The 25,781-nt window shown below is 42.2% G+C and overlaps 1 protein-coding gene across 1 annotated transcript in view; it reads left to right on the top strand.

The window, feature by feature from the left end:
* The window catches only part of LOC128331009 (vomeronasal type-2 receptor 26-like), a 31,536-nt gene extending 12,941 nt beyond the window's left edge, over positions 1–18,595 (top strand). The window contains exons 4-8 of the mRNA XM_053264375.1: positions 1,473–1,764; positions 4,823–5,692; positions 7,460–7,687; positions 8,686–8,812; positions 17,673–18,595. Coding sequence (XP_053120350.1) covers positions 1,473–1,764; positions 4,823–5,692; positions 7,460–7,687; positions 8,686–8,812; positions 17,673–18,595 — 2,440 coding nt within the window. The remainder of the gene's footprint in view (positions 1–1,472; positions 1,765–4,822; positions 5,693–7,459; positions 7,688–8,685; positions 8,813–17,672) is intronic.
* Positions 18,596–25,781: the final 7,186 nt, after the last annotated feature.

The raw sequence follows: 25,781 nt of genomic DNA, 5'->3' as shown, positions 1-25,781 counted from the left end.
TGTCATGCTACAAAGCATTAGTTTTAAGTTAATCTAAACCTATTTCTGAAGCTCTTTCCAAATTCCCTTGAGGCTTCTCCTTTAATTCATCTTCAGGTATCATCCCTGGACTTAATATGCCCATTTTTTAGTGTCGGTTATCAAATGGGTGCATTATGGATGAGAGCTTCCCTCCCACCTTCATGTAAAAATTGAAAAATAAACCATTCTCTCTTGCTTTCAGTGTCTTGCACAACCCTGTTGTAGTTATAATGCCTGCAAAAAAGGGTTGTTCATCACAAGTAATAATATCAAAATGTGGTCCTTAATGTTCACTGCCCTGAGGGACAGTGTTCCAATCCACTTGCTCTTTGCATAGTACAATCCCATTTTTAGACCTGACAATTTTCTAGCTTGAAAATGGCCATCCACTGAGATTATGTGTCCGCGGGGTGAGCGGGCTTTCCCCCACTGTAGGTGTTGTTGGGGGATATTCTACCTCTGGATTTCCTTTCCATATGTCTGTGATTCTTTGAGTCTTGAGTTCTACTAACTCATATGAATACATGGCATTGGTGTTCTCTGCTGGAGAGGCAAAATGCTCTTCAGTTTTTATCGTCAAGTATAAACTCGAATGTAGCTGCCACCCATTTGGAGAAATCAAATAAACTTGTGTTATCAGCACTTCCTTCTACAGTTTTCACTGTTTTCTGAGTGTGATGAACATAGACCAAAGACTAGTGTTGGACCTTGGATCTAGTGGCGGCCGGTGAGGCCAGAACTGGGGCAGCAGTGAAAGGTACTTTTAAAAGTTATTACCAGTGATACAGCCAGCATCAGCAATCTGTCACAAGCAACAGCACCCAGACTGGAATCCCATGTGGTAACTGCCAGGGCTCTGGCTCTCACATGGCCTCTGTGCATACATGGAGGCCATTCGCATGGTCAGAATGGTGCTGAGGCCAGATGACTGCTGTAGCCGTGGCAGCTACCACTTGGGAAACCGGGCGGGGCGCCGCTGCTCACAGGAGCTTGCTAGTGCTGGCAGTACCACCAATAATACATTTTTAAGACTCACAAAATCCTTATAGACAGCATGATCTATAAGGATAATTTCTCCAGTTACTCTCCTCCTGCTAACTGGGCAAAGAGGCACCTTTTAAGGATGGTGATTCTCTTTATTTAGTGGGGGGAGTGTAACTGGCCCTATCCACCCCCTGTACAGTACCTCCAGTGACTGTTCCTGGTGTCTATAACATTTCTTTTTAAATTGTGAGCCCTTTGGGGTCAGGAATCCATTTCATGTTATTTATTTATTATTTATCTGTGTAAACTGCTTTGGAAACTTTTGTTGAAAAGCGGTATATAAACATTTGGTGGTGATGTTGTAGTTGTAGTTGTAGATGAATAATGAAAGGGATGCAAAAGCCAGTGAAAATCATTTTATGAAATGCAGAATAAACTTTTCAAACTAAACGCAAATCTCATTGTAGGGTAATGACTCAGAATTACCAGCATATCCTTGCCTTGGAATTTGCTATCAAAGAAATAAATGACAATCCGCAGATTTTACCCAACATCACCTTGGGATTCCACATCTATGATGGCTCTATGAATGTACGGTCAACCTTTCGAGCCACAATGGAACTGATGTCCTCAAAGAACCATTTTGTCCCAAATTACAAATGTAACATCCAGGACACTCTCATTGCAATCATTGAAGGACTTGAATCTGATACATCCCACCAGATACCAAAAATGTTCAACATCTACAGATTTCCACAGGTAAAATATATCTGTGTGGGGAACTATTTGCAAGTTATTCCAATGTTATTTGCAAGTTATTCCAATGTCCTGCATCCTGACGTGGCTTTCAGTGTGGGGGCAGAGAAACGTAGGAACTGTAGATGATGAGAAAGAACTTACTTTTCCAGTGAAAATCAAATCCAGATTGAGGAAACAACTGTTACAGTTCTTTCATATTGGGGAAAATATTTCCGGTCCTTAACTTTACCCATGTTGGAAGTCGTCAATCTGACATAGGGTAGTATGTTGATAGTTGCTCAAGCCACAAGCAGGTCAATAATTATTTTGGTATTTCAGATGGGATTAATGTTATTCCTGTCTTTCAATTCCGGTTCTAAGGCTAAATTAATACATAGGGCTGCCATGTGAAAAAGACAGGGGTACTGTTAAGAGAAATACAGTAGAATAAATTTCAGCAGGTGCCATTTTTCATGCCGTGGGAGGAAAAGCTGCAGCTGTTGAAATTCCCTCCTCTGTGTATCTGTCAAAGATGCAGGAGATCAGTCTCCCTTTCCATATGGCAGCCCTATTCATATATTGTTAGACAAGAATAGGAGTCTCTCCTTCCATGCTGGACCCCACACCACTCAGAATATATATGAGTTACTAAATTAAATGGTTACATTCTATATCTGTTTCATTCTTCCCTGTGTATTTAGGCTATGTATAATGGGAAGAATCCATGGTGGCTGCTGCACACATCTAGTAACTAGGCTTGTTCACATGAACAGGATTAGGATAGGAGAAGGACCCTACCTTAAATCAGGAGCTAAGCATGCTCTCATTTGCCAATTTATCTGCAATTTAAAACCAATATTGGAGGTGAGAGGAATGATTATGTGGAAGCAGCAGCAGCTGTCTGGGAGAGGTTGGACCTGCTCAGCAGTTGTACCCAGCTGCTGCTTGTGGTAGGAAAAAATGCTGACAAGATGGGAATTCAGCATGTATATAAACACATACATGTTTGCATTGGGGCAGTGCTGGTGGTCATGGCATTTGAAATTAATGTGACAAAGCAAAGATACTGTATGAAGTACAACTGAAATGCAAAAATGATTTGATCAGGAAGACAGTGTGATGGCTAATCTTCCAAAAATATCCACAGAGCAAGCAATTTAAATACTGTCCCCCAGAGAATGAGTGTGTTCTCCTTAGTGTTATACTAAATGTTTGCTGAACACTTGCACGGGGTCAGGCAGTAAAATGTGGGTATAGGCCAGGGCTGCTCAACTTTGGCTCTCCTGCAGATGTTGTTCTACAACTCCCATAATCCCTGGCTATTGGCCACTGTGGCTGGGGATTAAGGGAGTTTAGTCCAAAAACAGCTGGAGGGCCTAAGTTGAGCAGGCCTGGTATAGGCAGTGATTTGGGGAGGGGCACAAAACACAGAACATTTTGAAGTTTAGTGGAATGGTTTATTAATCTTTTCCTTTAACTCTCATGTAGAGTCATTTTTTTTAACACATGAGTAGAACTTCCTACTACAAATAGTTACATTGGAGGCCCCCCCCCCACATTTTTTTCAGGCTACAGAACCCATAATATTTTAACATTTCACTCCAGTGGAGTATGGTGCTGACCCCCCACATCCCAAGCACGGAGCCCTGTGTGACTGCAAGACTCACTGAGTAAGTGAGCAATCTATCGATCCCATACTAATAAGAAAGCATACTTCACCATCTTCATTTTCAGCATTTCAGCTCAGAACACACACTGTGACTGACATAAAGGCAATCAGGGAACAGGTGAAGTGAATTCTACTGGCCTGTCACCCACAATCAACACATATCTTGCTTAATTTATTGTCAGATGTCCCAGGCACACACTTCCTGGGCACACACATTACTTTACCAATGTCTTCTGCACATCCAAGAAAAACACAGATGACAGTATTTCCCTTTGTGAATGTGGTTACATCTCTACAGATATGTCTAGCTTCTTGTGTCTCATAGTGTCTACTCAGGTCAGCTCCTTGCTCAGGAATGCATCTCCCAGCTATACACTTGGGAAAAAGTTAACCCTCACAACAATTTTCTTAGGGAAGATGAACATTGATTTGCACATGCAATAACATCAGGCTTGTGGCAAGAATGCACCTGCCCTGATGTCACTGGTGGATGCACCTATGCACTCTATTAAAATCCTTTAAACTCCTGCAAGGGATTCTCAGCTGAACAACCCCTCTACACACACTTCAGCAGTGGCCCCAAGTGGCCGGCCACATGACTGCTGCCCAGGGCTGCCTTCCGATTATCTGCGCAACCCCCCTTATGGATCGTGAGAATTGCCTCAACAGCTTATATAGGTTGCCATCCTGGGAGTACTGATTTTTTAAAATCTTAATTGCCTTTTAGCTGAACAGAATGACATAATATCCTATAATGTGGCTAAGTTTTGTTTGATAGCCAGTAAAATCACCTAGAGGTCATAATGAACTGTTTAATTTGCTTTAAACTTGTTGGGGTTTTTTTACTATAAAACTTCTGATCATTTTTGCTGTGGTTCTATATTTCTTTTTCTGTACTAATCAGAGACTATAATAAAGATATTGATTGATCTTGTGGCACGTCTGTTAAGGCAGGGGTTCCCAACCTGTGGTACTCAAGATGTTTCTGAACTACAACTACCATAATCCCAAGACAGTTTACTGAATGACCACAGGCTGGGAATCCTGTGTTAAGGCATTGGTCATAGGTTCCAGTATCCTGCCTTTGGGGAGACTGAGCCTTCATTCTTGTCTTAATGCAGCAGGTTTTCTGGTGTGTTTTTTTGGTGTGTGTGTTTTGCTTTTAACCATCAAAATTCTGTATCTGGGATAGGGAAATGTATTGTTACTTCGACAATCTAATACCCTCTGTAATGTGGATAGTTAATGCTGAAACAAAAGAAGCAGTGAATTTCATATATAGTATTGTATATACTTCTGAAACTGTAGTGGAGCATTAGAATCAGCATTGAGATCCTCATATATACTGCAGTATCTTAGAAAGAGATACTTAGAATTTTTGTTTCTAACAACTGCATCCAATTTATTTAGCTTTTGTATGGCTCTTCTGCAGTGATGATGGATAACACCCAAAGCTTTTCCTTCTACCAAGTGGTCCCACATGAAACCCACCAGTACAGGGGGATTCTCCATTTACTTCTCCATTTTAAGTGGATATGGATTGGATTATTCACTTCCTGGGGTGTCAATTCAGAATGGATTAATCAGGTTGTGGTTCCAGAATTTTCCCAGAGTGGTATCTGTTTTGCCTTCATAGAAATAATCTACGATATAGCTAAGGCCTATGGTGTAAGTCATGGAATTGAGAAATGGTCACAAACACAGCTTAAGGGAATAATGAAAAGCACAGCCAATGTATTTCTCTTCTTTGGAGATACGCGTTCCATGATGACTTTCAGTTGGATGCTAAGCATGACAGAAACAACACATACAACACAAAATCTTGAAGGTAAAGTGTGGATCTTTACAGCCCAGACAGAGTTAAAATCATATGCCAACAAAAGGAACAGGAAGAGACCCATACAAGTCTTCCATGGGGCTTTGGGCATTGCACCTCACTCCAATGAACTTCAAGGATTTCAACAATTTGTTCAAAGCAGGAATCCTACCAGCACCAAAGAAGATTTTTTTATCAGAGACTTCTGGGCCTGTGCATTTCGTTGTGCATTCCCAAATTCTCTCCTGGAAAATGTGATTGCAAATAACTGCACTGGTGAGGAGAGAATAGAGGACCTTCCTGAAGAGAGTCTTGAAAAACACATTAATGGCCTGAGCTATAGCATCTACAATGCCGTGTATGCTGTGGCCTATGCTTTACATGCCATGTATTCATATGACTCCAAACACAGAGAAACTGTAGAGGAAAAAAGATGGAAGCTACAGAACCAGGAGCCATGGCAGGTAATCGGCTAATCTGGGATGGTGCTTATATTACAGGTGAAACTCGAAAAATTAGAATATCATGCAAAAGTTCATTAATTTCAGTAATGCAAATTAAAAGGTGAAACTGATATATGAGACAGACGCATTACATGCAAAGCGAGATAAGTCAAGCCTTAATTTGTTATAATTGTGATTATCATGGTGTACAGCTCATGAAAACCCCAAATCCACAATCCCAGAAAATTAGAATATTACATGGAACCAAGAAGACAAGGATTGTAGAATAGAACAATATCGGACCTCTGAAAAGTATAAGCATGCATATGTATTCAGTACTAGGTTTGGGACCCTTTTGCAGCAATTACTGCCTCAATGCGACGTGGCATGGATGCTATCAGCCTGTGGCACTGATGAGGTATTATGGAAGACCAGGATGCTTCATTAGCGGCCTTCAGCTCTTCTGCATTGTTTGGTCTCATGTCTCTCATCCTTCTCTTGGCAATGCCCCATAGATTCTCTATAGGGTCAGGTCAGGAGAGTTTGCTGGCCAATCAAGCACAGTACACTGTATACTTTTCAGAGGTCTGATATTGTTCAGCATGGCTTCTGCAAGGGAAAGTATTGCTTCACTAGACTTTTGGAATTAGTTCAGAGTGTCAACAGGCATGTGGATTAAGGTGACCTGGTTGACATAAGATTCTTGAACTTTCAAAAATAATTTCTCATAGTACCCCAGAAAATGTTCTTGACTAAACTTAGCAGTCATGAGATAAGGGGACAGGTTTGTGTGCAGACTGGTAACTGGTTGAAGGACAGGAAACAAAGGATAGGAATAAATGAACAATTTCACAGTGAAGGAATGGAAAAACTGGGGTCCCCCAGGGTTCAGCACTGTGACCAGTTCTCTTTCACTTGTTCATAAATGATCTAGAAGTTGGGGTAAGCAGTGAAGTGGTCAGATTTGCAGAAGACAAACTATTTAGGCTAGTGAAATCCAAACTGGGTGAGTGGGTGACAAAATGGCAAACGTGGATCAAAGTAAGCAAGTTTAAAGTGATGCATATTGGGCGGGGGCATACTTCACACACACACTGTTGAGGTCTGAGCTGTCAGTGACTGGCCAGGAGAGAGATCTTGGAGTCACAGTGGACATCTCATTGAAAGTGTCAACTGAGTGTGTGGCAGCTATGAAAAAGGCAAATTCCATGCTTGGGAAAATTAGGAAGGGGATAGAAAATAAAAAAGCTAATATTATAATGGCCTTAGAGAAATCTATGGTGTAGCCACATTTGGAGTACTGTGTACATGTGCAGTACTGTATTTTCAGACAGTGCTTAGATAAACTTTGGAATTTTGTGCCACAGATTGTGGTGATGGCCACTAGCCTGGATGGCTGAGACAAATTCATGGATGTCTATCCATGGATGGCTACTAGTCTGCTGGCTATAGACCACCTCTAGTCTCAGAAGCAAGTTGCCTCTAAATAAGAGTTGCAGGGGAGCAACCGAGAGAGAGAGAGAGGGAGGGAGGGAGGGAGGGAGAACATGCCTCACCTCTTGCATATGGGCTTCTCAGAGGCATCTTGTGGGCCACTGTGTGAAACAGGATGCTGGACTAGATCAACCTTGGGTCAGATGCAACAAGGCTGTTCTTATGTTCTTAAGGTGTTGGAAGCCTGAAAGTTTGAGGCACAAGTGGACTAACTTGTGGATCACCTATCTGATTTTAATCAAATATGGTACAATTGTAGTGAGTGATACATTTTGCTTTTCCTTTGCATTCTAGCTCCACCACTTTCTAAAGCATGTGTCGTTTAATAACAGTGCTGGGGACAAGATTTCCTTTGACCAGAATGGGATATTAGTAGCAGACTTTGATATTATGAACTGGATTGCATTTCCAAACCAATCCTTCTTCAGAGTGAAAGTAGGAAGCATGGATCCTCAGGCTCCAGCAGATGAAATCCTCACCATTGATGACAATGTCATTGTATGGAATAGGGGCTTTCACCAGGTAAGACTTGTATAAAGGCAACTTGAAAAGAATGTTGATACTGAAAAAGCAAGTTAGGTGAGATCCCATCCAGTGATAGGAGATATGAATACGTTTCTCACTCAGTACCTCAGTGACAGACCTCTAGTTCTCTTTTTCTTATGTATTGCCTTTGTCCTCTCTGGCTATAATCTTTGTATCATGTCTAGCTTACTACTGAAGAGACTAGCACTAGAGGTTCATAAATCACATTGTGTCTGCATTGTAAATGAAGATTATCAGAGGTTCTGACATGCAAAAAGAAAAAAAAGTAGAAATTTTGATTTGACAAGCTTGTCATTAAATTGCTCATTCTCCAGCACATGTATTGAACATTAAATTGTTGCCAGGTCATTGAGATGTAGCTTCTAGTAAGTGACTGAAATACTGACTAATGAAGCACTTCTGTAATGAACAAAGTTGTGCTAGTACAAAAAGATTGCATGGTTTCGGTTGTTGGGTATTTGCAAAATGGCGCTGTTGCACCATAACGTTCTTGTAGAAAAATCCCCTTAAAACACATGCTAGTACCCCAGATTGTGCAACAGTTGTGCAAGCAGAAGCATGTTTATGGGAGTGCTACATTAGACTGGAATGCAAGCTGCAGACTTAGTGCACTTTGCTAGGGGTGTGCACAGAACCGATTCAAAAGTTTGCTTTCAAGTTGAGCCGAATTCGAACCAGACCACCACCAGACTGGGATCTGGGTCAAGTTGATCCAAGGGTCGAACTGCGCCAGTCTGATTCAGAATCAGATTGATTTAGTTCAAGGGACATGCCTGTAAAGGGGAATCTGGTGAGGATTCCCTTTACAATCACAGGGGGAAATCTTGCCTGGCTAAAAAGAACTAGGGGCAGCGGATCCAAGAGCCCTAACTCTTAATAGTGGTGGCGAATGTGCAGAGGCAGAACCAGGCTGTGCTGGAGCACTGGGCCCAGTCCAGGGGGTTTAACACAGTTTCTTTTCATTGATGGATTAGGCACAGCCTGTTTCCTTGTGCAATGACCACTGCCAACCTGGTTATAGTAAAAGGAAGAAGGACGGCCAGCCGTTCTGCTGCTATGATTGCATTCCATGTCCTGAAAGGAAGATATCTGATCAAAATGGTGAGAATTGTATTTCTAGCATACAACATTTTTAAACAACTTGTATATTTAATCTGAGCATAATACATATACACATTGAAGTTACTGGGGGAACTTTTTTCTTTTTTATTGACAATATTAAAAATGTGGTTGTACTTCCTTAGGAGTGAATGTGTGTGTGTATGTGCATGAAACAAATGCGCTGGCCAATAAATATTACAAATTTGGCCTGTGAACCCCCTCCCCAAAGTGTCAGATACAATAAGATACGATTCATCATAAAAAAAATTCAGAATCTGGTTAGGAACACATTGAGTTATTTAGTTTGGTCATTTAGTTGGGTGAGATTGGAAATACTGTCTTAAATTGGAAATACCCCATTGAGATAATGGAAAACATTCAAAAATTAATAATGCTGGAATATCTAGTCACCAAACAATGAAATCTCTCACAAGGCTAGCACATTTGTTATGTGCTAGCCTCTCACAAGGCTAGCACATAACAAATCAAGGCAAACTGAGCCAATGCCCTTTTCCAACAAGGACATTGTAAAAGTCTCTGTAAACTCTCTAGGGAGCTTTTTGTATTTTCTTGCATTTATGTTCTATGCAACTGAGTAACTGCGATTTTTAAAGTGTGCCACCCCAATATCATCTGAGGGTGCTTTTTGAAGTATTCTTGTAGTTGGTGAGTGTTCCTTTTACCTGTAGCTTAAAGCTGAGAGAGCCTCGGACTGAAGCAGTCTGTAATATTTTGAATAAAGTTTTTCTCTTTTTGTTCTTTGTATTTTTACCTGCCTCTTAGTGGATTTTTAACTCAGGAAAAAGGGGTTTTTACAGTGCTGCAAACGCTTCTCAGGTTTGATTGCTCAGCAACTCACACTTCCAAGTTTTTCTTCACATGTAGGCTGCACATGGAAGGTTTTCTATATTTTTCCATTGGTAAAGGAGGAGGGGGAGTTCCCTGGATATTCACCCAAATCCGAGGGGGGGCAAACTGTAATAATTAGGGTGTGGTGGCAGCAATATAACTACCAAGGAACTGTTATGTTTTAAAGGAACAGCCTTTGTTGAGCAAACATGGAGGGAATGGTGCAGCATTTTTCTTTCTCCCACGTGAGCTTGCCTTGAGATAAAGGCTGGGCTTAAATCAGCAAATCAATAAAAATAGTTCCAGGGGATGGTGAGGGTGGGAGAAAATACATGCAAAAAAGTTGCTTTCAGTGGAACCCATGATCGTGTGGGAAGCCTGGAAGGCTGATGGGATTGTGTGCGGATGTCACTGTTCAGTGGTCATTTGAGTACACAGCATGGTATTTGACTATCATGCTGACTACTCAAATGGCCACTAAACATCTGTGGAGGGCAGCTGAGTGATGAGGGAGAGGCAGCTTCCATTGGCCTCTTGGGCTTCCAACAGCATTGCAGGAGCTACTGGCTGCCATCCCCATGGAACCATCGCCAGCTGAAGGTTTGCATAGTGCAAGCCATTTTACTAGGTTTTAAAAATAAAATTAAAAAGAAGTTTGTTTAGGAATTTTCTAGGGGAAAAGTTATTTTTGTAAAATAGGTCATGGCCAAAGAATGCTTTTGTATGAATTTTTTTAAAAATTGCAAAAAAGAATGTTTTTTTGTAAAAATGGAAAAGAATTTTAAAATTATATGTATATTCTTAAGCAAATAGTGCAACATTAGTGATTGAATACTGCAACTTATTAGTGAACTCCTTTTCATTACAAGGTTATAAAAAACTTTGTACATTGTATAGTTCTAAATGAAATGCTGCAGCATTGGTTGGTTCACACAATAGGTTTGGCCTAGCTCCTACCTACAAGCATTTAAGGATATGTGTTTCATTTATCAATGGGCCTCCACTTTCTGCTAACTGCATGAGCTGTTTCCTTTGATGTGATTTGTGTGAGGTTGACAAACCATCCCAGAGAGAAGAATGGGACCAGTTTGCTTGTGTTCCTAATTGTGAGGGGTTTTGGATGTTTTGTTCAAACATTTCCATTTTTATGTATGTGATCTTTAATTAAGTTTTGTAAAAGCTTTTTAAGCAGTGTTTAAAATGCTTAAAACACAACAAATTGTACTGTGTCTACCAGTCCCATGTGATTTTTTTTCTTTTTTAAACAAATTGTATTGATCTAAAAAAGAGTGAATGGAATTTTTCTAAGCCCCAAACACAAGTAGTATTTTAAGAGAAACAGAAAATAAACACATGCCAATTCAAAAACCACCAATATGTAATTTATAATTTTAAAAAACCAAACATTTTGGTAATCTACAATTGCCTTATTTGACTTTTATTTGTAAATATATTCAGGTTCATGGGGTTTAATATAGGAGGTTTAATATAGGAACTAATAATATACCTTAGCCACTACATATCTATAGCCTTTTAAGTATGTGATTGTGTTAGATGCTGGTCAGTACGATGCTGAGGCCATGTGCATGGTGGCATCATGTGCAGTGCCCATGTGCATGCTGCCCTCGCATATGCGAGAAATATGGCAGTGGGTGGAGAAGGAGGAGGAGGAGGAATGGACCTTCTCTTTGTCAGAGGGACTGTGGAAGCCCTAGTTTTTAAAGGGATTGTGCAGGTGATTCGGGAGCCAAATCGCATTTTGGCACATCCCTCAATTGTTGTTGTTGCTGTTCTGTAGATAGCTCCACTTCTCAGTGAAGATTGAGTCCAGCAGACTGTTGGCCAAGTAAAAAATGTCTCCCCCAACCACTTTCAGCTGCCTGCCTCTCTAGAAATGGAAGAGCAGGATGGAAAATAATGAGCAAACTGAACAGGGTCTAACTGCAGATAGTGAGACCCACTTTGGGTTTGTGGGGAGAGTGGACTAAGCCCGCTCTCCACGCAGATGATTGGGAAGCCCTGCCTGGGCGGCTAGATTGCCCACCCACACAACTGCTGGCTCTGTGATGGAGCCAGCCAGGGCTGGGAGGATCGGGGGCCGCACAGCCCCCGGAAGCTCCAGTATGCCCTGCATGAGCGCACAGGGCATACTGGAGAGACCCCCAAGCTGGGAAGCTAGCCCGATTACATCCCATTGTGTGAATAGCCTCACTGTGTCCTTGACAGATTGAACTGGGTTCAAGTGGAACTCACTGGAGTCTCATAGGAATCTACCTTATACTGAGTTAGACCTTTGATCGACCTATAGTTGCTCAGTATATAAGAACAGAAGAACAGCCCTGCTGGGTCAGGCCCAAGGCCCATCTTTTCTGAGGTGTGAATTCTCATTCTATCATAGCAAATGAGATATTTTTCAATTAAACAACTCTCATGACCCCACTTTCACTTTTTCACACTTTCCTTTACTATGAATAATATGAGGAAGTAATCAGTTTAGCACACTTCACCTTATGAAGACAAACCTCATACAAATAAATTCACCATAATTCAGCCCTCTGCCCAATCACTCTTAAATTGGGGATGGGTGGTAGCCTCCACCCATTAGGCACTATCTACCAGCCCACCCCACTCCTTTGGGGCAGATCCACTTTCTGCCCCCAATCTGCCCCAAAGACACCCAAACTTCAAAAATTCTCAAAAAATCAGCCCTCTGCCCAATCCCCCTGAAATTGGGGTGGTAGCCTCCACCCATTAGGCACTACCACCCCACCCCACTCTTTTGGGGCAGATCCACTTTCTGCCCCCAAACTGCCCCAAAGTCACTAAAACTTCAAACATTCTCAAAAAATCAGCCCTTTGTCCAAACCCCCTGAAATTGGGGTGGTAGCCTCCACCCATTAGGCACTACCACCCCACCCCACTATTCTGCCTCAGGCCCCACTTTCTGCCCCAATATGCCCCAATCTGCCCCAAAGACATGAAATTTTCAGAAATTTGCCAAAAATCAGCCCTTTGCCCAATCCCCCTGAAATTGGGGTGGTAGCCTGCACCCATTAGGCACTACCACCCCACCCCACTCCTTTTGCCCAGATCCCATGCTATGCCCCCGAACTGCCCCAAAGTCACTAAAACTTTAAAAATTCACAAAAAATCAGGATTTTGCCCAATCCCCCTGAAATTGGGGTGGTTGACTCTACCCATTGGGCACTACCCCCCCACCCCAAAATTTTGCCCCTGGGCCCCTTTTTACCCCCCCGAATCGATTCGGATTCGGATTCGGGTTAAATCCAAATCCAAACCGAATCAAGGGTGATTCGGGTGACCCAGATTCGGGCACAAAACAGAACAGGGGTGATTCAGTTCGGGTCCGAGCCGAATCACCTGAAATCCCGAATTGCACACCCCTAGTAGCCACTGATAGACATCTCCTCCATGTAGTTATCCAAATCCCTCTTAAAGTTATCCAGGTTGTTGGCTGTAGCCACATCTTTTGCAGAGAATTCCACAAGTTGATTATGTGTTGTGTGAAAAAGTACTTCTGTTTGGTTGTCCTAAATTTCCTGACAGTCAATTTCTTGGGATGACCCCTGGTTCTAGTGTTATGTGAGAAGGAGAAAAAATTCTCTCTATCCACTTTCTCCACACCATGCGTGATTTTATACACCTCTATCATGTCTCGCCACAGTCATCTTTTTTCTCAACCAAAAAGCCCCAGGTGTTGTATCCTCAGGTGCTCTAGGCTCCTGATCATCTTGGTTGCCTACACTGACTCACAGTGATATTTTATGTTTTGAGCTAAGGGTCTTTCTCAGTCCTACCTAGTGATGCCAGGGATAGAACCTGAAACCAGCTGCATGCAAAGCAGATGCTCTGCCATTGAGCTACAACCCCAGCCCCCAACGGGAATAACCTGCAGCACACACTGCACATATGTAGTCACTCATCCCCTGCTAAGCTAAAGGGAGCAATTCATCCTTGCTACTGCAAGACCAGCTCTCCACCCAAAATACTCTGTACAGGGGTGCCATTAGGAATGGACCAGGGGATCAGCTCTGTGTGCCCACTCTACTAGAGGGCCCCATATTTTTACAAAGGGGAAAGAGGGACCCTTTTATATTTCTGGAGTGTCTTGGCCTAGAGTTCTGAAATTTGGCACAGCTGTAGGTCAAATTACATTCTATCATTCCACCTGCATGTGGTGGAATCCACCCACTGCCTTCATAAAATGGGAAAATATCACCCCACCTTTTCACCCCATTTATATTTCTGGGATGGCTTGTCCAAGAGCTCTGAAATTGGGCTCAGATGTAGAAATCTTTATCAGGACTCTGTGTATTGATATTGAAGTGGATGGGTTAAATCACTGGTTTTTAATGATGTTTTGAATGTTGAAAAAACTTCAAAAAGTCAAAGTCCTATAAGTGGCTTGTTTCATGACAGGAAAATACAAAAACATGTGGAACTGAAGGCCCTCCTCTCTGCTGACTATCATTCCAATGCCATGTGAATGAATCTGCCCTTTGCATTCATTAAAGTGCACCATGCCCCCCCCCCCGCCCAGCAGTGATCCCTCTAACAGGGATTCCCAGATGTTATTGACTACAACTCCCAAAATCCCCAGCCAAAGGCCATTGAGCTTGGGATGCTGGGAGTTGTAGTGAACAACATCTGGAAATCTCTTTTAGAGGGAACAGTGTTACCCAACCCTTGGCATTTCCAGAATGGCTGGGCTTAGAGTTCTGAAACTGAGCACACATGTAGTCCAAGATGGCAGGACTCTGTGTATTTTTAGTTCAAGTTAATGAGTCAGTCCTATGATTTTTAATGATTTCCCCTACTGTAACAATGCTGCCAAAAGTTATTTCTATCCATAGAGTACTTCTTAGCCTGTGAAACTGCAACTAACTGTCACATCTGGGGGGGAAACTCATTTCTTTAAACAGCACTATGCTCCAGTTGTATTGTGATCCAAAAGATCTGCATGATAACTTTGAAGCAAGGGTCATGTGCTGTGGTTTTAATTTTTCCCACTTATGACATATGTACAAGTTGGTTTTGTGTTTGAACTGTGGAGCAAATGACATGTGTTGTCCCAGTTAGTTTGTTAATGGTCACATGTGTTGAGTCCCAGTTAGTTTGTGAGTGGTCAAAAAGCTGTGTGAATCAATTGGGGCTTGCATAGACTTCTTCTTCTTTTTTTGCAAATACCATTTGGTCCAGATGTGTGGGTTTGTGGTGAACAATCGAGAAGATGTATGGATTGTTTGGGAATTGTGTAGTCCTCCCCATCGCACACATACAATGCAGTCTGGCCCAGACCTGTGAGTATGTGATGAAATACAGGTGAAACTCAAAAAATTAGAATATCGTGCAAAAGTTCATTAATTTCAGTAATGCAAATTAAAAGGTGAAACTGATATATGAGATAGACGCATTACATGCAAAGCGAGATAAGTCAAGCCTTAATTTGTTATAATTGTGATGATCATGGCGTACAGCTCATGAGAACCCCAAATCCACAATCCCAGAAAATTAGAATATTGTGAAAGGTTCAACAGTAGGCTCCAGGTGTCCCACTCCAATCAGCTAATCAATCCATAACACCTGCAAAGGGTTCCTGAGCCTTTAAATGGTCCCTCAGTCTGGTTCATTAGGAATCACAATCATGGGAAAGACTGCTGACTTGACAGTTGTGCAGAAAACCATCATTGACACCCTCCATAAGGAGGGAAAGCCTCAAAAGGTAATTGCAAAAGAAGTTGGATGTTCCCAAAGTGCTGTATCAAAGCACATTAATAGAAAGTTATGTGGAAGGGAAAAGTCAAGTGTGGAAGAAAAAGGTGCACAAGCAGCAGGGATGACCATAGCCTGGAGAGGATTGTCAGGAAAAGGCCATTCAAAAGTGTTGGGGACTTTCACAAGGAGTGGACTGAGGCTGGAGTTAGTGCATCAAGAGCCACCACACACAGACGGATCCTGGACATGGGTTTCAAATGTCGTATTCCTCTTGTCAAGCCGCTCCTGAACAACAAACAATGTCAGAAGCGTCTTACCTGGGCTCAAGAAAAAAAGAACTGGTCTGTTGCTCAGTGGTCCAAAGTCCTCTTTTCTGATGAGAGCAACTTTTGCATCTCATTTGGAAACCAAGGACCCAGAGTCTGGAGGAAGAATGGAGAGGCACACAATGGAAGATGCTTGAAGTCCAGTGTGAAGTTTCCACAGTCTGTGTTGATTTGGGGAGCCATGTCATCTTCTGGTGTTGGTCCACTGTGCTTCATTAAGTCCAGGGTCAACGCAGCCGTCTATCAGGAGATTTTGGAGCACTTCATGCTTCCTTCCGCAGATGAGCTGTATGGCGATGCTGACTTCATTTTCCAGCAGGACTTGGCACCTGCCCACACTGCCAAAAGTACCAAAACCTGGTTCAATGACCATGGGATTACTGTGCTTGATTGGCCAGCAAACTCGCCTGACCTGAACCCCATAGAGAATCTATGGGGCATTGCCAAGAGAAGGATGAGAGACATGAGACCAAACAATGCAGAAGAGCTGAAGGCCGCTATTGAAGCATCCTGGTCTTCCATAACACCTCAGCAGTGCCACAGGCTGATAGCATCCATGCCACACCGCATTGAGGCAGTAATTGCTGCAAAAGGGGCCCAAACCAAGTACTGAATACATATGCATGCTTATACTTTTCAGAGGTCCGATATTGTTCTATTTACAATCCTTGTTTTATTGGTTTCATGTAATATTCTAATTTTCTGGGATTGTGGATTTGGGGTTTTCATGAGCTGTACGCCATGATCATCACAATTATAACAAATTAAGGCTTGACTTATCTCGCTTTGCATGTAATGCGTCTGTCTCATATATCAGTTTCACCTTTTAATTTGCATTAGCACTTACATTTATATACTTACATTTATACAGTGGTCCCTCGACTTACAAACTACTCGACATAAGTATTTTTCGAGTTACAAATGGCAGTTTTAGATCCGGTTTTAGATGCGGTTTTTTCGACTTACAAATTTTTAGATGGGGTTTCCTCGACTTACAAATTTTTAGATGGGGTTTCCTCGACTTACAAATTTTACATGCGGTTTCCTTGACTTGCCTGCCTGTTTACTGCCTGTTTATTCTTGAAAAGAAATGTTCCTGTGCAGTTTGCAAGCCTTACTGGGGGTCTGGGTCTTTTTTCTAGGCTCCGGAACGCATTAATCCGTTCCCAATGCATTCCTATGGGAAACCGCTTTTCGACTTACGAATTTTTCGACTTACAAATGTGCATTCGGAACGGATTAATTTCGTAAGTAGAGGGACCACTGTATACCGCTCTATAGCTGGAAGCTCTCTAAGCGGTTTACAATGATTTAGCATATTACCCCCAACATTCTGGGTACTCATTTTACCGACCTCGGAAGGATGGAAGGCTGAGTCAACCTTGAGCCCTTGGTCAGGATCGAACTTGCAACCTTCTGGTTACAGGGTGGCAGTTTTACCACTGCGCCACCAGGGGCTCCACCAGGGGCATTACTGCGCCACCAGGGGCATTACTGAAATTAATGAACTTTTGCACGATATTCTAATTTTTTGAGTTTCACCTGTATATCTATTATTTTGCTTATTTTGCAGCCCCCGCTCCCATAAGTTTGTTAGGTCCAGGGTCCAAAATTACTTACCTGCACTTGAGACTGTGTGATGAGTACACTATTCTGTTAACTTCTGTCTACTATGTTGAGGCAGCTCCTTGCCCTTAATAAGTACAGAGCCCTTGGCTAAGTGTGTTGTCCCTGGAAAAGTTTGCATTTTGGAAAAGGAAACAGTATGAAAGCAAGAATACAAAATGGGCTAACATTTTAGATGATGTGCCATAACCTATAAAATGTATTATTTGATAAAGGATTATTTATTATTGTATTCATTTTGCCTAAATAGCAGATTCTGAAAGTCAATGACAATGTGACTCTTTTGTGTTATATTACTGAATCTATATTTTTCTCTCTCTCAGACATGGCTGACTGCTATCGGTGCAAAGATGATCAATATCCAAACAAGGATCAGAATTCATGCATTCCCAAACTTGTAATTTTCTTATCTTACAGTGAACCATTGGGGATGGGTTTAGCCACTGGTTCACTTTCATTTTCTTTAGTCACTGTTCTTGTGCTTGGAACATTTATCAAGCACCACGACACTCCCGTTGTGAAAGCCAACAACCGGAATCTCACTTATACTCTTCTCCTTTCCCTCCTGCTCTGTTTCCTTTGCCCATTGCTATTCATTGGCCGACCTCACAAGGTGACTTGTCTCCTCCGACAAACTGCCTTTGGCATCATCTTCTCAATGGCAGTTTCTTCTGTGTTGGCAAAAACCATCATGGTTGTTTTAGCTTTTGTTGCTATCAATCCGGACTCCAGATTAAGGAAGTGGGTGGGGAAGAGACTGGCCAATTCCATTGTCCTATCCTGTTCCATTATGCAAGCAGCCATTTGTGTCCTCTGGCTGCTAACATGTCCCCCATTCACTGATCTTGACATGCATTCAGGAATGGATGAAATTGTACTGCAGTGCAATGAGGGATCATCCATCATGTTTTACTCTGTCCTGGGCTACATGGGCTTCCTGGCCATTGCCAGCTCCATTGTGGCTTTTTTCTCCAGGAAGTTACCCAACAGCTTCAATGAAGCCAAATTTATCACTTTCAGCATGTTGGTCTTCTGCAGTGTGTGGTTGTCATTTGTTCCAACCTATCTGAGCTCCAAGGGGAAATATATGGTGGCTGTGGAGATCTTCTCAATTTTGGCTTCCAGTGCTGGGTTGTTGGGCTTCCTCTTTTCCCCCAAATGCTATATTATTGTTCTGAGGCCTGAGCTGAACAATAAGGAGCACCTCATGAGAAAAACTATTGAAGAAGTGAAGTGTTCTACTTAATAGAATTCTCCAACCATCCCTCAAATCATCCAAACGCTTCCCATTTGAAATATATTCATTGTAGGGTTGTTCTCGGTAGCAAGCAGGACCAGGATAGGGCAGCTATGCCCGGTCTTGGCTGCCTTTGAGGGAACCAGCTCTTTAATGAGGTTGAGTGAGTGTTACCTTAACCCCATTTACCTGTCCATGTGTCAACACTAACTGTTTTCATCTGGTGCTGAAACACTGATGGGCACCTGACTATCGCTTGGGGGATCTCCCCAATGCACCATGCACTGGCACTGTGCTTATAGGGATTTCCGGGGGCTGGAATGATGCATCTCCGCTTCTGCACCTCCATGCTGCTGGGGCAGCAGCAGAGCATCTGGGTGCACAATCTGTGCTCTCACAACCCACATGATGAGCAAATGAGATTTTCAATGAGACACCATGAATCCACTCTAATTTGCTATCATAGAATCCACACTCAATACCTCAGAAACAAGAGAACCTGTACCCCATGGGTTAGAAACCCATGGGGGTGGTTGGCACCCTATGTGCACTACACCACCACTTGCTCTGGGCCACCCCAGCACACCCCAAGTGCACTTATGGGGCTGCTGAAAGCTCCATTATTATACCCTATGAGTAAAAACCTTAAAGACGCGTAAAATTTAACAATTCCCCCAAAATCAGCCCTCTGTCCAAATCCTTTGGAAAAAATTCAGGTAGCTTCCTTGCCCCTACCTGGCACTACCACCAACCCCACAATGCTCTAGGCCACCCCTTTGCCCCCGACGTGAAGCTATACATTTGCTGACACCTCCATGGTGCTTTATGGAGAAAGACCTTAAAGATGTGAAAAATTCAACAATTCCCCCAAAATCAGCCCTCTGCCCAATCACTCTGAAATTGGGGTGGTAGCCTCCACCCATTAGGCACTACCACTCCACCCCACTCTTTTTGCCCAGATCCCAAGCTATACCCCCGATCTGCCCCAAAGACACTAAAACTTCAAAAATTCTCCAAAAATCAGCCCTTTGCCCAATTCCCCTGCAATTGGGGTGGTAGCCTCCACCCATTGGGCACTACTACCCCACCCCACTATTTTGGCCCTGGGACCTGAAATTTGAGCTGATGTCACATCAGACCTTTTTTCATTCAAATCAATGGAGGAAAAAACGCGGGAAATTCAAAGAGACGTCATCCCGAATCACCCGAATTTTTCGGGCACGAATCAGGGGTGATTCGGCTTGGGAACAGAAAATATTGGGGGGCATCAGGGGTGATTTGGTTCGGCCCCGAATCACCCGAAATTGCTCGTTTCGGGCACAGATCGATCTGTGCTCGAAACGTTTTGCACATCCCTATACTACATTAGTAAGAGGCTTACAGTTACTATTCATAGAGAATTTCTATCTTGTTTGCCCAAAAGGGAAATTGGAATAGTATCTTTGCTTTTTGTATGAATTAAATGTTACTTAGAAAAGTCACTGAGGAAGACAGTATGTTGACATGTCTAACACACACTGAAAATCTAGAAGTAAAGCCAAGACAATGTGTGGATATTGAAATATTTTGGACATTGTGAGATATGTATGATTATAAGCCTGCAATATAAATTTCAATATTAAAGAGCAAGAGTAGCTCATTACCTATGATTCCTATCATTACTTTATAGCTATGATTTAAATTTCTGTTAGAGTATAAGAACACCTATTGTCATTGATGTGGGTGGATACTTGGTGGACCATTATTTATTTGCATAGATAGATAGATAGATAGATAGATAGATAGATAGATAGATAGATAATGATGAATATTTGATGAATGTAATTTTTACTCCTTATGCTCTTAATTCATCCAGTTCTATGTGGGTCAGGAATATTTTCTGTTGGTTGTGTGTGGACCTTCAGAAGCCCCTGACAATTGGTCAAAGAGAAACCTTTTAAAGTGATGGCTTTCTTATATTTGGCAAAGGGAGAACACCTGTCTTGGGGGAAAGTAACCATGCAGACCTGCAATTCTGCTTCTCCCCACCCCCGGGCACGTGCAGTGAGGTGGGGCGTGGTGGGGATGTGTCTCCTGCTGCTGAAGCAGGCACAGCGGCCACCATCTTGGCCCCCTCCACATGGCCAGGGCCAGCCAATCAGGAGAGGGAGCGGGAGGAACTTGCCTGGCATCCACCATCAGTCCCTCAGCAGCTGGGCAAGAGGAAGGAGCACTGGTCGGTTGCTCAGTGATCGGCCACTTGAGCAGGTCGATCACGAGTGAGAGGAACTGGGACCAGCACTTCCAGGCTGCCTGGGAATCAGGGGGACAGGGAGCCAGACTTCTTCGGCATTATCAGGGGAGCAGGGCACCAGCCTTCTTCAGCACAGGGGCCAGGGAGACGATCAGCGTGCTGAGGGACTGAGCCACCCGGGGCCTTTCTGGGCCCGTGTGATATCTGAGCCTCTATTAGGGCTACATTTGGGGGTGGGGTGGAGTTTTAAAGGGAACATTGATTCAGGGGAGAGTATATTGATTCTTGGCGGAGTGTTTAGAGAGCATCTATTGATTAGGTTGGGGAAAGCCTTTTGTCTATTGACATCATTTATTGATTGGAGAGCATTTATTGTTTAAGGGGCATTTACTAAAGTCATTGGGGGTATATATATATATATATATATATATATATATATATATATATTCTCCCAGTGCACCAATTTCCTTCAAATTTGATACACTGAATGCTATAGCTATGTACTACCACCATGTGGCATTTGATAACTTTCTGCCCCACCATTCTGGAGTTGCTAACTTTTTAAATATTTCTCATTGAACCCTATGAGAAATCCACCAAAACTTTGATATTTCTGATTAAAATCTTACAAAATCTGACTGTCAGAGAAGAGTCATCACACTAAATGCCACTATCTGAATGTCAAATTGGTTTGTGTCCAATTTGATCTAACTTTCCCTCAAGAACACAGGCCTAGAATTTTTTCTATAAAACTTAGTGAAGGAAGTCAGAAAAGACAAACATATTTACTCATTGCATAATTTTGAACTGGTATTTTACTCTCCTTTAATTATAAAAAGAGCTATGATTAATTTTGCTGCTTCTCACAAACCCCTGTGGAGTTAGCGTTATTTTACAAACTGAATATTATGGCCTGTCAAGAATGGGATAAATATACACTGTAGCAGTTAGAATTAAGGGTAGGGCTAAGTACATAAAAGGAGTCACCAATCTGATGTGATATTTTGCATCTTTAGATTCCAGAGTTCAAGCCTGTCAGTGTACTGAATGTGGATTCAGGCAAGCTCAGTGTTATTGCAGTGATGAATATGGAAATATTGTAAGTGGTGTCCAGAGGGAATATTTGTATTCAGGATGATGGTATTAGCAGTGCTGCTCATTCTACTGCTTCCACAGAAGGTATACAATGCTGATATTGGTAATTCTGTAATAGAAAATCCACACCATTCACAGCATGAATATCATCAGTCAAAAGCTTTCATCATCTCCTTTTCAATTGAGTTCACTGAAGAACCTCCATCGCTAATGCCAATAGGTTAAGGAGTTAATAATTGTGATTTTTTTTATTTCCTTTTTTAATCACCAAAGTAGTCAGCCCTAGAGGCTGCAGTATCAGAAAACTAGTTTGTTTTTGGTCTTTCAGCAGTCATTTTGGTTTGGGTCCTCTTCGTCAACTGTTTGGAGGAGCAGTAAAGGTAAGGAAACTGGGCGTAGTGAAGTGTCTTCTGTGAATGTGGCTATTTTGAAGAGGGAGGAATAGCCTAAGTTAGTAGCGATGTGGGTAAGGTTGATAGGTGAAAGGCACAGCAAGGGTTATAAGACTTAGAGCAGATGGGAATTGAGAAATTTATCCTGAGGTGAGGCAGAAATCATACAGAGAAAGCTAGGGATTAGTCCTGTATTTATGATCAAACCTGTGTGTTAATTAGTCTTTTCTTCTTCTTCTTCTTCTTCTTCTTCTTCTTCTTCTTCTTCTTCTTCTTCTTCTTCTTCTTCTTCTTCTTCTTCGGAAATTTATAGCCATATTTTATTTTGTGACTTTTCCACACACATAGGTTTTTTCAAAGGTGATCTCCCCCCTTTTTTTGCCTTTTCATCCGATTTTGTTCATTAGCAGCCACTCACAGATTCAGTAACACATTCAGTAATTTGAGCAGATGGAGGATTTGTAGCACAGGGGAAAACACACAGCAGTGAGGTGTGGCCAGAAGCCCATTCAACATATTCTTGCTTAACATTGTTAATTTGTTATGGGTCTCTTTTTGACTGCCATTTATGTTCATGCATCTCAGAAAGTTAAGCAACTCCGCGGTTTCCTAGCGGGGCGGGGGTGGTGGAAGTATGGTGTCCATCTTGAACCAAATTTTGTAGATGTGTGGTTCTGGCATACCCTGCACCAAAAAACAAAACAAAACCCCACTCTGTGAATTTTCCCAGGTCTGCTTGCTGGGCTGATCCATGCTGATGCTTGAAAAACCATGGAGAAGCTTTTTTTAAAAAGACAACCTGATCTTTTCAACATTTTAGTGCTTCTTAAAATGAATTAAATCAAATCTTCAGAATAAGTTGCTTAACAAGTTGAACAAGTGGTTTGGTGTTCTGATGACTGCATTGATGGTTTTGCTTTTGGTTAAATGCTATGCAATGTAAGAAACACTATACAAAATGTTGGTGGTCAGAATACTGTTCATACTGTAAGCATATGGGAACATAGGATGGTCCTTTATACTGAGTCAGAACATTGGTCCATCTAGCTCAGTACTGTCTATAGTGACTGGCACCAGATCTCCAAGGTTTCAGGCAGTCTTTCCCAGCCCTACCTGGATATGCCAGGGACTGAACATGAGTCCTTTTGCATGCAAGCAGATGCTCTACCACTGAGCTACATCCCCGTTCCCTAAGGGGAATATCTTATAGCAGACTGTGCTCAAACCCACTGAAATGCAAACCAAAGCAAACTCTGTTTAACAGAGAGGACCATGCACGCTCGCTATCATAAAACAATCTCTACACCTTGACTGACTTTCCACCCAAAAGTGGTGAGACATAATGTAATAAGAAGTTTTAATAAATGTCGTACTAATGTATGACATACTACAGACTACAACTATGGTGTTTCCCCCTCCCAACCCCAGCTGCAGGGAAAGGGAATTGGGGATGCAAGACTGAGATAAAGTCTAGATTCCTATAGAGTAAGTGGAATTTGAGCACAATTTGTGAAACTAACAAGTGTATGCGGCTTACATGTCAAGGAAGTTTATGGACTTACACTTTCAATTGTTTTTGGTGCATGAGAGAATTCATGGAGGAGAAATCTACCAATAGCTACTAGTCATGTCTGCTGTATGTGCTGTGCTTCTGAATAATCACTGCAGGGAAGCACATGTGGGTGAAGAGTATGCTATCATTTCCTGCTTGTGGGTTCCCTAGTAGCATGTGTGAGAGAAAGAAGGCTGGATTGGTCTGATCCAGTACACTGATTCTTAAGTCCTGTTGGTCAGAGGTAGGGATGTGCACAAAACCAGTTTGCCTGGTTCGGTTCAAATTTGAACCAGATTCGAACTGGGAGGTGGAAGTTTGGTTTTGGTTTTGCTTGAAACTCCCCTGGTTTGGTTCAAACCTCCAAAAGTGGGTGTGGTGGTAGTTGGCACCCATGGGTACCTACCACCCAACCCCTAAAGCAATCGGACACGTGTACGATATTTTATGAATTTTTGAATTTTATTTTATTTTTCTCATAGGGCATAATGGGACTCGAACCAGCCCATTATTCCCTATTGTGGAGCACCCATGAGTGCCAACAACCACCCAAACCCCGAAGCAATTAGACACTCCTACAATATTTTATGAATATTTGAAATATTTGTAATTATTTTTCTCATAGGGTATAATGGGACTCAAAAAGCCCATTATCCCCTATTGTGGAGCACGTAGGGGCACAAATGTGGAGTGGGTGGTGGGAACTCAGGGGTGCCTACCACCTACCAATCCCCAAGGCAATCGAACACTCTTCTGATTATTGGCCTGCCATGAATGTGCATGCACACGGCGGGTGCACTTGCTCTCAGTACTTCTGGCCACTTCCGTCCGAGGATGGCAACAGGGCAACAGGGAGGTACACTGCCACCCCGAGGAGCTTTGATACAATGGAGCGCCAGTGGGGAAATGTGGTGGAATTGTGAGCGCACCCTCCTCTGCCCTTAAGGGAGCACCCCCACCATCTCTGAAATTTGAAATGGCCCTGGTGGACGAAACATTTTGGAGGCTTCTATAATGGCCTCTGAAATGTTTCGAGCACATCCTTAGTGCAGTGTCACCACTTAGACCTTGCCTTCTATGGTTGCAAATGGAAAACATGGGATATCTTTGGCGATCCATCTTGATTTGGGCCTCAAATACCAAGAGGGCAAGAAGTGCATAGAGGGCAAGTTGTGAGCAAGTAAAGTTTGTAACATTGCACAACATTATTACTGATCACATGGCATGTGTGTTAAGGCCTCAGACTTCGGAAACAAAATGGCAAAGTCCTAACTTTGGTCTTAAATCGAGAGTTGGTTTTGTTTGTTTTTTAAAGAAAATATTGAATAGATAGTGTAGAAAAGGCATTTTACTGACATGGACATATGTGTATGTCTGTATACTTTTGAATAATACAGTAATTTTGTAATTTTGAATAATACAGTTATTTTAATGCACACTAAATCTGGATCTTTCCAACAAGATATACATAGTGCTGTATTCTGAACATGAAAACCTATATACAAAATAACAGTGCTCTTTAAATAGAGGAAAATATTGATGCTATTCTTAGCCCATTGTGCTTTGTACATAAATAGAACTGCTGTACTTTGTTGATGAATTCGATAAGTTAAAAAAGTAAAATCCTTGCTAACTGGGCAAAGATGTATCATTAAATTGTTGGTTCTGTTATGTTTAACAGGAGGAGAGCAACTATCCCTATCCAGCCCTCAAGGAGCCAACAAGCTTTTCACTGATATTTTTTATTTTTAGATTCCTGGTTTCAGGCCTATCCGTGGTCTTAATGAGAAGTCAAGCTAGGCCAGTGTTACATAAAGTCTAATTACCGTGCACAAGGTATAAAAAAATGGATCTGTGGGAAAAGAAAACATTTGTATTCAGAATGGTTGCATCACTGGTGCTGTTCCTCTCACCACATTCAGA

Source organism: Hemicordylus capensis, chromosome 6 (assembly GCF_027244095.1).
Source record: "Hemicordylus capensis ecotype Gifberg chromosome 6, rHemCap1.1.pri, whole genome shotgun sequence".
In the NCBI taxonomy this organism is placed as follows: Eukaryota; Metazoa; Chordata; class Lepidosauria; order Squamata; family Cordylidae; genus Hemicordylus; species Hemicordylus capensis.
The sequence above is the reverse complement of the archived record's forward strand: the minus strand, read 5'-3'. Positions and strand labels throughout refer to the sequence as shown.